General features: G+C 41.3%; 2 protein-coding genes across 3 annotated transcripts in view; one reads left to right on the top strand and one right to left on the bottom strand.

Moving 5' to 3' along the window:
• Positions 1 to 16,214, bottom strand: part of LOC124221453 (mucin-3A) — a 66,144-nt gene that overhangs the window by 36,027 nt on the left and 13,903 nt on the right. The window contains exon 2 of one of the 2 annotated variants that reach the window (XM_069136923.1): positions 14,094 to 14,193. In XM_069136923.1, the coding sequence (XP_068993024.1) occupies positions 14,094 to 14,186 (93 nt within the window). In that variant the 5' untranslated portion in view covers positions 14,187 to 14,193. Of the gene's footprint in view, positions 1 to 14,093; positions 14,203 to 16,214 lie in introns of those variants that run through there. The other variant, XM_069136924.1, reaches the window with a different exon arrangement.
• Positions 6,510 to 13,182, top strand: LOC124222314 (uncharacterized). Its single transcript, XM_046633135.2, has 3 exons — positions 6,510 to 6,874; positions 8,728 to 8,805; positions 11,669 to 13,182. The coding sequence occupies exons 1-3, from the start codon at positions 6,722 to 6,724 to the stop codon at positions 12,632 to 12,634; spliced, it is 1,197 nt and encodes a 398-aa protein (XP_046489091.1). The 5' UTR covers positions 6,510 to 6,721; the 3' UTR covers positions 12,635 to 13,182.

Here is a 16,214-nt window from a genome sequence, read left to right as displayed (position 1 = left end):
CGATATATACCACCGTCTACCCACGATCAAAAATTATAACACATACCAGATTTCATGGTCACAGATTCGAAACTAATTTTTATTTTCTACTCACGTAGCTGTATGTTTCAGATACGGTGGAAAATGAAAGTAACTAGTAACCATAAGCAGAAATTTCTCGCATTTTAAACAAAGCAAAATTACATTTCAGTACAATAATTCTATTATTCATTCATATCGGATGATAGTATTATTGTCTAGTTGACTGGTTTTTTTTCTTCACCTACTCAAAACACGTGAGTATGTTACGTTCCTGATTAACGAAAATTTTCTATCTTACGAATGATTTACCGAATACAATTGAATTCTTAAATGAATATCGTTCCCTTCGTTCTCTCGAACTACTTTTCGACCTGATCGAACTCGCGAGTCGTTCAAATCCGACACTGGGTTGAGTTTTAGGCAAGAATAAGAAGGTATTCATCTGTGTTCCACGGGTCCTGGACCAGGCATCGCGTCTGCCGTTCTCCTGTTCTGTTTCAAACTTGTGTGTGTGTGTGTGTGTGTTTGTTTTTTTTTTTCTTTTTTCTCCGTTTCATCCTCCTTTTTCTACTACTAGCCGGAGATAAGCCGCGCGCACAGAGCGTTCGAATGCCATATGTTGCCGATTTCGAAAAATGCTTTTTCCGATTTCACTAGACCGCTTAAACAGATGGCTCTACGTCGCATCATCGTCGGGTCCTTTGGATCCTCTGCATTATCCTCATCCTCTTTTCCAAATCCCGACCGTTCGAATTTAAAGGTTTACAGCTGCGCTGCCGCTGATATAACGTCGGTTGTGTTGATTTACATTGCGTTTCTCAAGTGCGGCACTTTAAATATTTTAAGAACCGGCGATCTTCGAATGTACTACAACAGGTTCGAATCACGAGTGTGTCAAAGGCAATTAAGATTATTAACTGGCGGCAAGATCTGAACTGCAGTGTGAACTTTTATTTCCCCGTTGCTCGGCTGATCCCGTGTCCTGTTTCTGAGAGGTCTATGAATTTCGGAAATCGGCTTTTATTCACACTGTGGCTTCAGATAAATTAAACATTTTCAAAGTGACTTGGATGATTTCTAATTTCATGTAATTTACAACGTTTTTCTTTTCGTTAGTTTTATATCCATATAAAGAACATTGACTATTCTTCAACTAGGTAATCTAATAGTGATATCCATTTTACTAGAATTTTCTAATATAACTACAAAAAATGAAATTTTTCTCAGTTTTTCAGAAACACATTTCCACTGAGGGAAATTGTAGTCGAATTGATATCTCTATAAATACGTGTTAGCGAGTATTAATTTACTAGTGTGTTTATAGTTTTTAATGCTAAATTTTCTAACTGTAACATTAATCAGCTTATTGTGTTCACGGTTAGTATATAATTGTTCAGTGTATATTATAACGTAGCCTCAATATCACTTTATTATTACACAAACACTGAATAATTACAGCAATGGCACAAAAATGGAAGTGCGAGTAGTTTGTGTGTGATCGAAAAGAAAAAAAAATCAATCTCACACAGTAAATCACAGATAATCAGAAAACTTGTTTAATGATACATTTTGTACCCGGTACGTACGAATTTTTCATTCAAGATGTAATTATTTTCTACATCACACAGCATATTAAATTTAAACACGAGGAATAATTTGCCTCAATCCTGAAGATAAAATGCGAGAACCAAATTAATAATCACTGTCCACAATCCGATGGTTCAGAAAGCTTCTGACTCACATCCGTTAAGGAAATGGATCCTATTTGTGCAGGTTGTGAAACATAACAATATTTTTGAAGATTTGCTTCTCCGATTGTGAGAGCAAAATTTAAGAAAATATTGAAATTCCTCTTACGCAGCATTTAATGCCAAGCACTTTCTCTCTTCTTGAAATGCGTGGAAAGTTTTTCACGTAAAGTGAATAGCCTTGTGGATGAATGGAGAAGTCGCATGTTATAATTGAAAAATTTCCAGCGCTACCAGAAAGTATACAACGCAACGCACCAAGCGAAAGCGCAAACTATCGAGTGACCATAAAACGTGCCGAGGTGTCTATACGAAGGGCTATGCACAGTGGGGTAGTGAATAATAATTTACAGCCGAAAACGGGAGTCGCCGCATGACTCGGTCTGGCCGCAAAAGCGAAACACTCGAAGCTGCAGTAAAGCTTTCGGATAATTGCGGCCCTAAAATCGGGTCCGCAAAATCGGAGCGTGCTGTCTCGTAACTTCCGCAAAAATGGTCTCCTCCGCCCGTTTTGGTGAAAAGAGTTGGCTATAAAATCCGGTATTCACTACGGGACACAAAGGCGTGCGTTCAAAAACTTGGGCGTTAAAATCCAAGCGATTTTGCCTCTGGCAGCAGCGACTAATTGTCAACGAGATTAGGGAATGGTGAAAAACTGTCTTACTCCTAGGTTTATGGGCCGGGATCTTCGGAAAAAAGAGATCGAGACACGGTCTCCGGTTACCACCTGTCTCCGAGTCGAACCACGTACCGTGAATAGAAAAGTGAGAGGGGGACAGAAATGGAAAAGGAAAGTAAAGAAATCCCTGCGGGATCAGTAAGACGCGCGACGACTAATCTCCACAAAGAAAATTTGTCCCCGGCGCATTTGACGCGAAAAATATTTTCAAAGGCGGGTCTCGCTTCCCTCCCCGTCTTCCCTTCTCTTCATTCTCAGATTTGGAACTCACGCGGTTCACGAAAATTTTCCGCTTTGTTAGGCCTCCTGCGGATTTGGATTTAGCCAGGAGACCGGGACAAGGACAGCTCGGACTGGTTTCTTGGCCCGACCCTATACGTCGAGTAAGGTGTGAGACGCGGTGTTTTCCTTCACCCTAATCCCCCGAGGTTTACCCAATATTTTTCCAAACTATCGTCGGTCCGAATCTCCGAATTCTCTTTCTTGACGCTCACCGGCTGTTTGTTATATCCCTGAGGAACGGCGCGTTAATGTTTGCGCACGCAGCGTCTTTCGGACCTCCGTGAAACTTTTTTACCTGTTGGCGAAAAATGTCATCTTCGAGTTACGCTGTACGCGTGTGATTAAAATTTTTTGACATTGATTTCAAGTGACCCTAGTTCATTTATACCTTATCGTGTAATTTTTATTGATTTATAATGATTTTAGAGCGCTTTAGGTGGGTTTAGGAGCGATACTCAGTGATTTCCGGATTGGATGGAATCGCAATGAATCACAAACATTCATTGGAAATCGCGCGGAACGATGGAAAATCATCGGAGACGAGTGGAAGCAACTTGTTACACCGCAACTCAAGAAAGCACATCGTGACATTGATATCGACGGAGTTTCATTGAATTTATACCATTTGACAATCACTGCAAGACATACAACGATTTCCAAGAATTTCAGTTGCTTCGATTAATTCATCGTTATCTAAAAGAATATTTCAGAATTCCTACCGTGTGTTGCTATTCTCTTTAATCACAGTCACTCGCACTATATTATTTTCCAACTATTTCAACAATTTTATTGACCTAAGAAATTATAGTTTACCATCAAACGAATTCAACGTTGCAATAACGAGAAAATTTGTTATCGAGAGCTATACCTACATCAAACACTTATTCGTAGCAAATTTCCTCGCAGTTCCTGCATTACCTGAGAAAATCTTTTGACACCCGTATTTAACAAAAATTTCCTAGTAAAAATTTCAGCACAACGCGACCGTCGGTCTCGTTTGTCTCGTTCCGAATGCTCAGCGATCAATCAATCAATCGATCAATCCCAGGGCCTTTCCAAACACGACCCTAAGTACATACCTGTAATTATTCGGTAGCGCCGAGATCCGGAGAATCGGTACCCAGGTGTGAGAAAAGTACACAATAAAATGTCGTGTCCCGAGGCCCGGGGCACAGAGAAAAGATCGGAGCACGGTTCTCTTTGCACCCCTAAACGGTGCACGGAGCCCTAGATGAATAGATTTCATTCTCCGATTTCTATGCGCTGGGCGAGCTGGGCGGCCCAACGTTGCTGGAAGGCGAAGGGCAGCCGGTATCCGAGGTAGGCGAAGGGCCGTTTAGCTGCGTATATTTCACCCCACAATCACCTCGCGAGACAAAATAATAAAATACCCTATTTGTACACATCCTGTGCATTGTGCACCGACATCACGCATAGCTGGCGCACCCTGGAGTCCAGATACAGAAGACGCCTCCGAGGAACCCGGGGATTTCCGGTACGTTTTCTCCTCCTCGTCGAGACATTTCTTCCTCGTCGTTTTTTACAACCCTGCATGATAGGCGTGGCCCGTGCCGGATACGCGTTTTCGGATTCCTAGATATCATTTGTCGGGCACACAATGTGCAGTTACACGGGATAGAATATCCTTTCACCCAATGTTTTCCGGACCTTTTGCGGGCGGAATTCGTAAAAACGAACACGTAAAAAAATTCACAGCCAGATGCAGCTCCATTTTTAGCTGCGTATGAATTACTCGTCAATAATTTAATTCTTATTAAAAATAAGTTTATGCCTGTAGCGGACAAATTTTGTCGCCTCTTGCGCTTCATTTTTTTGCTTGCCTGCGACTGCGATCGTCGATCCGACCCGAAAAACGAGCGATTCAAAATTTTGCTCCGATCGTTCCCACCTGGGAAAATTAAGTGGCGCGGGAAGTTAAATGTTTCGTTGTGTATGATGATCGTAATGATTCAGTTGCCGCAATAAGAGATTTAATAATATTCGAAAATAGCTTTTACTTTCCCACGGAAAAAACTTTGCTTTGCAAAGAAATACGTGATTTTTTTTTTTCAGGCTCAGTCTAAAATAGAACGAAGGTTCAGCTATTAGCGTATCGTACCGCAAACAGAAACTTATCAGATGTATGACATGCTTTTGTTCATTGGTGATAACTTTTAATTGAACGAAGTGAGGTAAAACTTTGAAAACTCAAGTCCCTCGTCATATACGTATGGATTTTGATACACTGTTCAATACCTTTGGTATATGTATAACAGCAAACAAAGAAATGATCTTTTTTGATAAGTTTGAGAAGATTTTTATCGCCTGCGTTATTCAGTCATGATCAGATTAACTAAAAAAAAGAGTCTCAAGTTCTGCGAGTTTTCAATTTCAAAGGCTGATTAACAAGTTGAAGATTGCTTTATATATTTTCAAGTGGACGCAGGTTATAGCTAAATATTATTATCTAAAGCTATTAGGATACTGGAATAGAGTCTGTTTTTTAGAGTTTCAGATTACTTGTTGAACACTTCGGCTGAGTGTATAATTAAAATGATCCGTTTTTTTTCAAACAGGTACACATTTCAATTAATGTATGGAAATTGAAAAGTCGTCTGTTAGTTACAACATGAAGTTAATACGTTCGAGGCAAATTTTTCACCGAGGCTTTTCTGTTTCTACAGTCTGAAAGAAGTAAAACGAAAACGGAGTAAAAAACAAGCCGAATCCTAAAAATGATTACAATCGGATTACGCCATCAATATTTCTTAGCTTTTGCGATTAATTTCACGTATCACACGTGTATGACATGTATAATATTGGTGACGGAGAAGATTGCCACGATATATAAGCAGACACTCTTGTGTAACACCGTGATAAATTGGCACTATTAATTCGTCGAATACCAAGAATTCGGCCCATGCCTGTATAAGAGAATAACAAAAATTCTATCCTCGCGCAGTCAATCGAACCGACCAACCGACCGTTAAGGAAAAAAGGAAAACGAAGAAGCGAGGAAAAAACTTGGTGGAAAAAATTTACCCACCTCCGCTTCAATGCTCACATACTATCATTTAATTATTTTCTCCCCCACCCAACGTTGCAGGCCTGAATTTTTCCCCACGGAAAAACACTACGATACCTACGTACGGTTGCACCCAGTTTAATCTTCAGAGGATGTTGAAATATCAAAAGTGTATTTGTAGAGCAAGGACAAAATTTCCTTAAAAATTTTTACGATATCTCCGAGTAAATTCTGCGGGCATCGAAATTCTCTTCAAAAAAGTAAAAAGAAGCTCTGAATTCGTTGGAAAAATTTTATTAACCTTCAACAAATTCCCCGAAACTCTCCCAGATTTTATTCCTCCGGAATCCCATTATCCCGAAGCCTGATTCAATATGAGTAAATAAATTCGTATAAACTGCCGACTTTTTTCGTACGCACAATGAATTTTCACCCGGGGTGATATTTTCCCTTCGCAGTAGTTCGGGTCTCTGTGATCATCCCGGTCAATTACGAAATGAGTTTCACAAGCACACGTGCACAATGCCGGCGGAATAATATCCACGAAATAACACGCCACAGCAGCGCGAACGGCGGGAACGAAAGGAAGACAGGCGAGCCGGGGTAATTACGAGGGTTGGTTCGGGGTGGCCGAGACCCAAGGCAAGGGGGGGGGGAGGGCGGCAGGGTTTCAAGGAGTGGGGGACGGGAAGCTATAAAAGAAAAACTCCCGAACCTGGAGCCGCAGAGTTGACCTGGAATTCGAACGACGAAGAACCGCGGCCCAACGGCGAACCGGAACGGAACTCACGCGGCGCCAAAAGTTCTTCAGTGATTTAGAAGAGAATCTAGCGCGAGCGCTTTAATGATAGCGATAGAGATTTCCGTGCGCCGTGTAATATCGTGCATATAGGAATTAGTGATTAGGTGGTGTGAAATTACATTACAAGACATCGCAACAAGGCATAAATTGTATTAAAGAACAAAATGGAACTCGAGTGGGTACTTTTCGCCCTCTTGGTCACTGTTACCGCTGGATTTGATCTTGGCCCGTCGATGAGAATCGCTCAGTGCAGATCTCTGTGTCTTCGGCGTCATCGGGAAGCCAAAGAATGCAAGGATACTTCGAATTGTTACATGGTAAGTGAGGAAAACTTGATCCCAATTGTTTTTCACGTTCTTTCGATTCGTAACTTGAGGTTCGAATTATGGCTAAGTTACTTTTTGTGTAGTCTCTCTTGTAGTTTCTACCCGATATAGTGGGAATAATGAAACCATCCAACTATCTCTACTTCTGCTTGAAGAAGTAATTACTTCGACCGTTTCAACAGAGATTTCCCCTCAATCGTAAAACGAATGTTTTTTCCTTACACGCTGCTTGTGAGCTAGTCTTTCCGATCACGTTCCCAACACCCGGTAATATCCTTGGGGCGAGAAAGGCTGCAGAAATCACCGAAGCCTACGCGTCGTGTAATCGAAATCCCGACCGGAGGCGAGTCATCCGTAATTCATGAAAGGGCATGGCGTAAGGTCTGTTCATTTTCCGTTCGCCGTAAACAGCTTTCGGAATAACCGGGATGCGGGGGATGAAATTTGAACGGAAGGATGATGCGCGCCGCTGCGCCAACGTCGCCTCACGTAAAGAGACAGCGTATCCGGTAAAAATCGTAGACGCGTATCTTACTGCTCTGCACAGCGTGTACATTGTCTCGGTGACAATGGCGATAAATCTTTCCGTCAGTTTTATGGGGCGCCGTAGCTGAAATCATGGTGGTCCGGTGTCCCTCGCAGTCAGACCGGCCCCCCTTGGGACGTGCCTTCCTCCAGCCTTGCTCTGCCAGGGCGACAGATGGACGCTGATGTGGGCGTTGCTCATTTGGCGTGTGTATAATGCCTGTGGTGAGCATCGCCGAGCGATCGAGAGAAATCGATTCAAATTTATGCCCATCTGGTTGGGTGGTACGCGTACCTGTCCTCTCAGAGATCGCGTCGATTGTTCCCCGTGAAACGAAGCGGTTTCATACACCCGCGCAGCGCACTCACTTTGTACAATTTGCCTTTTTGCCTGTGCATGTGGACCGCGGTTGTCGGCAATGATCAATTGTTCTCCGGGGAGCAAGCGGAGTCGAAATAGGAATAATAAGGCCAAGGGAAAACACGGTAATGGAAAAAGGGAAACAAACAACGGCCCGGGGTCCGGTTAGCCGCCATCTGTCGGTGAGATCGGGAATCGAATTTTTGGTGCAGCTTTTTTTCTATCGACTCACGTTCTTCGGCTCGGTTTCTCTCTGTTCTTCATGCTCAATCTTCGATGCTCGTATAACGTATACCGAGAGTTCTTCTTGAAAGAACCCGCTCGATGATCGCGACTCGTCTGGTTTATAACCGCAGCCAACATAGTAAAAATGTTACCAGCATCGTAGGCGAGAGGTTATGGTCGAGTGTCACTGTTCTAGGGAATTTTTTTTCTTGTCCGCGAATCAACGACTCAAAATTGAGCAAGTTGAATCACGTTCGGATATGAAATTTTGATTAAAAATAATATATATACCGTCGACGCGATGCATCCGACTTATAAAGAAAAGAGGTAATCAAGGCGAGAGAAACGGGAGGGCGAAAAAACTGAGGACAAATAAATCGGGGAAGCGTTTCGGAACAGTCGTTAAGAGAGTTCTTCTCCTGTACTGTTTCTCCGAAGTGGAAAATCGGCCGCCCCGACGACGCGCTTGATGAACCCCAATAAATATAAACAGAAGGCGCAGAGTCGTGATGCGGTACTGCGGTTCGTTGGGAGAGACCGTGGCCGAAGTATAACAGCGATTCGGCCCTCGATTCAAGCCCTAATTTAAGCCTCCACTTAAATCGCCCAATTCATGGTCTACCTTTAACCCAAGACTTGCTCCTTTTTCATCACCGTTTCTTCTCGTTCTTCTGCTACTCTTCTTCGTTTTCTTACACCGCTTTCATTATTTATTTTTATTCTTTTCTTACAGTGCTGGGAGGCCTGTGGCTTTCTGGAAAACAACTGGAGTATTTGGGGATCCGTCTGCCAAGTTGACGAGGAAATTTGTGTAAGTGTGTTACGAATGGTATGGGATACTATAAGACGAAATTCGAGTCTTTGGGCGGTCGAAAAAAGGTGGAAAAGTGATTTCAACATCTTGAAAAAAAGATGACGAGATCTTTACGAGAGATTTGACAGACTGAAATGCCCAGCTAAAGAACGTATTACACATGGATGTATGTTTACAATGTACATAGATATGTATGTACTAATAAATCGAGTCGCAAGCAATATAGAAGGAAAATGAATTTTTTTATTCAAACGTACAAAGAAATTTCTGGCTGAAAAACTCGAAATAAATTTATAATCACATTACTCAATGATACGAAAAAGTAGAATAAATCTCAGCTTCTCGGTTTCTTGATATTTTGACAAATAATGTAAATTGATTGAATTCCGATTCTAACGACTCCGGTCGTAACTTGTACCTGAAATTTGTTGTGAAACACTGTGCAAACGATCTCTGTACAAAGTTGACAATAGTACAATATCGATTTCCTAATAGTTCTAGTAGTTCTCTTGTCTATTCTATAGCAACTCCTGAAGTGACAAATAATGTTGAATCCTGTGGAACAGACTTAAGCTGAAATTTGGTTTTAGCGTTTTATGGCTCGCTCATTTTTTTTCCTATATCTTTGCCCACTTTGGAGAGTTCTTCAACAAACTTGATAAGACGCTTCGTAACATTTTTAGATAACAAGCCACACAAGGAAAATTACCAAACTAGCAGCCTCAACTGTTCATGATGAAAACAGATGAAAAAATTTCTCGGCCCGTCCCCGAAAACAAAATTATATAACGAGTCAATTTCGGGTTTCTTGCCTTTCATCCTTTCTCTCTTCATTATCTCTTCATTATATAGACACATCTGTACGCATCCGTACACTTTGTACAACCAATTTAAGACCGATGAAATGTAACTGACGCGTCTGCACGCGAGAGAATCTCAATCTTTAATACATGATGTTGTACTGCAGGATCGAAACACAAATCAAATGAAATATCCCCACGAGTCGCGTGCAATTGAGCAGTTTTACAAATCAATTTGTGCACCAGTGAGCTCGGCACATCCTTACTTCGTTATTATCTAAAATGAGGCCGTAACCCCGAGACAACGAGCCCGCAGAACTTCGTGATTCGATGTAATTATTAATAATATAAAACTGGGCCCGTGTGTAATACACAATCAAAGAGTGCGCAAGCTTGTGTAAAATCTGGTCTATTCAAACAATTCGTGTATATTTCTCATCGGTTCCACGTTACAATTCGTGTAAAACGTTATTGATCGAAGATTTTTTGTCCACCGACGGAACGATCACGCAAAAATAATAAGCAATCGAACAACATACATTAATTAGATAGTATATTTGACGAAGCACCGAAAGCATTGAAATAAAATTTTTGCGCTCAAAATTCGAAAGCATTATGAAATTTTTCTTTTTATAAGTGAACCCAAGTTTTTCCCCTTCGTGAAGAATATACGGTCGAAAATCTGACGTCCCAAGGGCTCGCTACCTCCGCGTAAGTCACGTCCATGTAGGGTTTGATTATCTTTGAAAGAAAATCTATTCAACCTTTACGACGCCCGAGTTTCTAAGGCGTCTACCTGCTGATTTAAACGGTAGATTGAACAGGAGAAGGACAACCCACTTTTCTGACCTAGCGGAACGATCGTAATCTTCGTTAAATATTTGGAAAAACAGCACTACCGTTACGGGATTTCAAATATTATCTCAGGAAGCACATGAGAATTAGGAGATTCTCCGTGCATCGCTCGCACTGTCTTATCAGGACCTCGGCAGGTGGAACGAACGCTCGCTTAATACGCGATAGCCATTAATGTGACTTGAAATTTTTTACTTCCGTTGCCGAATGAAAATTCTATTGTGCTAGAAGAATTCTAGCGCACGCCTAATTATATGGGAGAAAATGCGTTTCCGGTACTAATTATTATCGCAGCGTATGCTGTGCTCACTACTGGATAATAACTACATTCTTACGAAAGTACCATTCCACACCGATAATTAACACAATTAGTAGTTTCCACCCCTCAGAGTCTCGGAATGTTTCGGAAAATTTTCCAAGTGACGTTACAAAGTGACGTGAATCATTTTTCACTAAAAAGGAACAATACGAATTGTTTGGTAGGATCGTTAGTAAAAATGAGCTATCGTTATATTCATTTTTTATAATAATAATTTTGACAAACAGACGATGCGAAAAAGATTAAAACCTTTCCAGTCGTTTAACACACCTGTGAACCAAACTTCCGATTAAGTTTTCTTTGATCGTAAGATTATTGAAGTTACACGCGTCAGATTTTTTTTTTTGCTACACAAGCATCACGAACTGTTTTCAATTAGTTTTCTATTTGGTATTGGTAATTTTTACAAGATTAAAGAAAAGATACAATTTTGTACTTTTGGTGCATCGGAATTTTTATTATAAAGTATTGTAATTATATTAAGTTTGGATATCATAAACAACCAGCGACCAATTCGCTCCGAGTGAAACAAATTATAGTCATCTTGGCGTAATGATCGGAAAAAAAAAATTTACCAAAAGCTTACTCGATGAATTGTATTGTACAAATTGAAAAATTTGGATGGTTAATCTGACGATGATCGGTAGAATCTTCAAGTACGTTTTACGTAAATACATCAGTTGTCCAAATCATTAAGCAATAAATTGAGGTGTAACTTTTTTCTAAATTTTTTCAACCCGAAACGATGCAAAAAAACAGTAAAATGCCAACTAGTTTCTTTCCCGAGCACAGCTCGCTCTCTGAAATTCCACGTTTAGTACCCTTTGTGCGCTTAATTCAGATGCAAAAACCCAACTAACCGTATTTTCTCTTTTCTTCCCAACAGTTATCCGGGTGTAAAACGGCCTGCGCCTACCACGGAACGAGAGTCGAAGAGGAATTCCTGCCCTCAACATTGCCGGCGCCGATGGCCGGGCCGGCGTACCTGGAGGCGTACGACGTGGCAATAGTATTCAGGAAGATCGAGGCGGAGTGGAAAGAGATGGATCAGATCCCCGGGGGAGGAACCATGACGGTGAACGAGACTACGTGGGTCGTGGTCGTGGCTGAAAACGGGGTGCGGCAGTACAGCGGGGAATTCTGGAAGCCGACCCTGGAGAGTTTGAGGGAGGGCGCCCTCTTCGAGGCGAGTCTGAGCTGGAGCGGGAGTACCGTCGAGGACAACGAGAACGGTGAAATCGGAAACTCGAACTCCGCGATGCAGGCAATCGACTTCGAGAACGACGAGGTCCTGCGGAATGCCTTGAGCTCGACGCGGAATTTCGAGCCCCGTGATTCTGCTGCCGCGGACAGGATCAGACTCTACTTCGCGCCCGGGGCGAGAAGCTACTTCGACGAACAGAACGCCAGGATCCTTGCCGACGTCGGCGTTCAGGGTGAAGAGGAACGACCTGAGATTTACGGCGAGGAGCCAAGCCTGATGGAAACTACGTCGAAGAATAGCGTGGAGAAGGAAACCGGTGAAGCCTCGTACATCGTCTCCTGGGAACCGGAAGCCGGCGGGCTGATGGGCAACCAGGTCGCCGACGCCAAGTCTACCCAGATATCTCTTCTTCCTGGAACCAAGTACCTCGTCCGAGTTGCGTCCAACGACGGGCCCGGCAGCTTCGCCCTTGAGATCGACACGACTATCAAATCCGTTCAGTTCGCTCCCCTGGAGGCAGCACACTCGAGTGTTCAGCCCTTGGCAATTTTGGCCGGATGTGCCAGCGCCCTGAGCTTCGTCACGGTTGTTGTTCTCCTCAAGGTTTGCAGGAGAACGCCGGTGGACGATAAGCTGGACTATGTGTGAGGAGAGATGTGTGAAGTGCCACCAAAATCGTTAATCTACCGAGAAGAAATGGTATAACGTTGCAGGTTGCGCATCCGACTGCGCATGCGCGAGCTTCGTCGTCTTCTCATACAGGCTGGCCACCACAAGCTTCAGCTCTCAAACCCGGCTTACGGAGGTTACGTAGGCAATGCGATTCCAGGCTAAGCAGGTCTCACATAGTCGACGCAGTCAACCGGGAAGGCTTGACAAACTTTCATTGTCAACTGATTTATGACTGATGACTGATAACTGCTACAATTCAGCGTATCAACATAATTTCAGTGCGCCACTTGATGCGAGAGAGTTTTTTAAAGTTGGCTACCCTGACTTGCAGACAAAACATATTTCCGCGGTGCGATCTCGCCGATCGCTAAGGTTCAATGATTTTATACCTGCGCTAAGTTTCACCATTCTCTTGCGGTAAAGTTGTACATATTAATACTGTGTTTATAGATTTCAAGTTTTATGTAACGAAAAATTAGTTACATGGCGATAATTGCTCAAATTATGTAATGCAGAGACTGTGCAAGAGTTCCTATAATTACTATCTGTATAATATCCAGATTGTGTATAATTTATTTGTAAATATTCATACTGTATATATACTTGGAGAAATATTAAATAATTGATATATATTTGATAATCAAACTGTTTCGTTTCGATGTTGAGCCTTCGAAAAATTGGTAACTCCAATTGTAAGAATTCATTATTCTTATATATTAATTATTGCATCTACTGAGAAATTATTGTGTCGCCACTACATTACTGCGAATTTGACGGATAACCAATCTTGTTACAGGAATTGGCATTCAAAGTACTAGACTTACCTTCTAATCAGCCCTTCAGCACTCAAATCTGCTGACGTTCAGACTTAAATCAGCTTTTAAACTACCGGCAAGCACGTATTTGTAACAGCCACGTTTTATTCAATGATGCTCTTTCAGACAGCTTTGCGACAAGTAATTGCGCCTAACTAACGCAATACAATATACACGCACGTAACGCGTTCAGCTGTACTTCGGAAAGCAAGAAGAATTTTGGAGTTGGAATCATTTCCCGGTCAATAAGAAAGCTGGAAACCTGATTATGTGAAAGCGGATGAATTTCCTGAGGATACCTTGCCGACTATTTGGACCGAACACTCAATAATAAGACATATAGACTCTGACCGTAAATTGAATTTTTTTGAACTCCACCAGGTGTTTTCCGGTAATTCGGAAATCTCGTAATTCAATTTTAATGTTGCCATAAACTTTCAGTGTTCTTTGACACCGGAAATCCATCCAGCTAGTCACTTAAAATTATATGCAAACCTGTGGCTAACATTCATAAAACTCAAATTTAAAGCATGTCGATTCGAGTATATGAAAAATGAGGAGTATTCGACTTGTTACATAGCGCGAAGTGGAACAAAAAGCAATAAATTAAGGATACGCACCTCATAACAACTTTTACTGTCATGATTTCTTTTTGTCCAAGTGCTGTCTGGTACGTACATCCTCATCCAAGTCGCTGTTAATTTTTGTCGCATCTTTTAGCTACAACAAGAAACGTGAGAACTTTGATCACTGTCTGGCATGACATGTGTAGCGATGAAATACATCAACTTCGATACAATTAAAATACTTGCCGCATACACAACCTAATTTTTGTTTCTGTGTGTATACATATCATTTATACGTAAAAATTTTCGAATCAAAACGCATAATTTATTTTTCTGTAACGGAACTTTAAGAAGTCTAGAATCATTCAAATGGATTTCTTTCTGCAGTTGAAATCGTGCAAAAAATCAACATCTAAATCGGAAATAATCGAGAGCCAGAAACCGGTCAAGTTGACGTAGATCACCTCTTTTATTTACCTGAAAAAAATAATTGTTTCGTTATTTCTTATAGTTTAATCATTCAAGGATATATTGGTTTACCAAAAATTTTATCTTTCAATTGAATAAAAACCGAAATCTGTGGTCAATTCAAGAAAAATTATCGGTACAGCAAATTCAACCACTTTTTTGTAAATGTGCAGCATGCTGTACATACTTCAACTGATTATTTGTTCACGGGTACTTGAATTGCAGGCCGAGGTTACGAAAGTACGCAAGCTACTATTTCGAGAACCTGTGACGTTCGGTTGAACAGTTTCATTTGCGAATCCTTGACACGTCTATTATGTCTAGATGAATATTGGCAATCAGAAATGCAACAGCATTCTTATTCGAAATTTTTACTTCTCATTTCTGCACTCCAATGGACTTTGTATGTATTCAACACTATCAGGCAATCCGTGTTCTTGATGATGCCTTTTTAATTGACAAAAATAAGAAGAGCGCTACTAAAAATTGCCCTTGTACGCATTATTAAAGTGATTCTTGATCGAGTCATCGTTGACAAACGAGGAGTTAGGAGAGCTTAGTCTACGGTTATAAATCGTGAGGATAGTCCGGTAGCCTGAGATAAGAAGAACATCACGAATCCCTCCCAAGGGTTCAGCCGATAAGCGACTCACGTTATATCGCCGTTTGATCGGTTTCCATAATTTCAAATAGCCACGCAGAGCCATCCAAGAAGCAGTCGGGACGGAAACGAATTGTTAGCAGAGTAAAAAAATCTATTTCAATCATCCGAGACGCGAGGATTAGCCCGGACAAAGTAGCGCGATAAAATATATTTAAAGGATTTAAAATCTGAACCTACATTGCGGAGCAAGGATTCCCAGCTGATATTATTCATGCCTATAATCGCCTTATTTCTGATCTCACCCTGAAGGAATTTTTAGCCCGTCCTCTGAATTAAAACCTTCTATTTAAACCCGAAAAGGGTGCAGTGCAGGCGGCTGGGATCGCTGAAAGTTATTTAACGCCGATGCAGACAAACCGTGAATGAAAACTCGAGCAGCGAATCATTCGGAGACGGAAGAAAAACAATTGCGATGAAAAATTAGTCTGACAAGAGCTTGAATTTTTTACTCTATAATTATGACGCTGCATAAACCGAGTCGTAAATTTCCACGCTGCCAATCAATTGCGTCATATTCGTTCAGCCTCTGTTTGCCGAAATAAATCTCGCCTCTTTCTTTTTTGTTCATCGAAGGATAACGTGTCAAAAATTCAGGCTCGCAGGCAAGGTAGAATTACGGGGTGAAGAATTAATCTTAAATCCAAATAAGGAGCCACAAGCAATTATCACGTCCGCGATATTCATTCGATTCTATTATCCACTGGCAATGAATACATTTTTTACAGACGTAATTCAGCAGGTGAAGTTTTCATTCCTTTTTGATTGCAGCAATAATTATTCATCGTTTCGTTTTGCAATTCAATCGGCAAAAGATGTTTTCTTTTTTCTCCATTTGAGAAAATTCTTATGTCGTTTCTTTTTACTTTTTTCGTTAGGAATTAGTCCTATATAATTCTCGCGTTATTTAATAATAAGTTCATATGAATACGGGGTGATGTTTGTCACGCAGAATTGAAATATTTGGAATCATGGAATAGTCAAGATCTCTTTTCTCAAGTTTTCAACATCAGTACCAGTATTTTGGGTTAAAACGAGTGAAGTTT

The sequence above is a fragment of the Neodiprion pinetum genome, chromosome 6 (genome assembly GCF_021155775.2).
Source record: "Neodiprion pinetum isolate iyNeoPine1 chromosome 6, iyNeoPine1.2, whole genome shotgun sequence".
Classification (NCBI taxonomy): Eukaryota; Metazoa; Arthropoda; class Insecta; order Hymenoptera; family Diprionidae; genus Neodiprion; species Neodiprion pinetum.
This window is presented reverse-complemented; position numbering and strand designations above follow the sequence as displayed.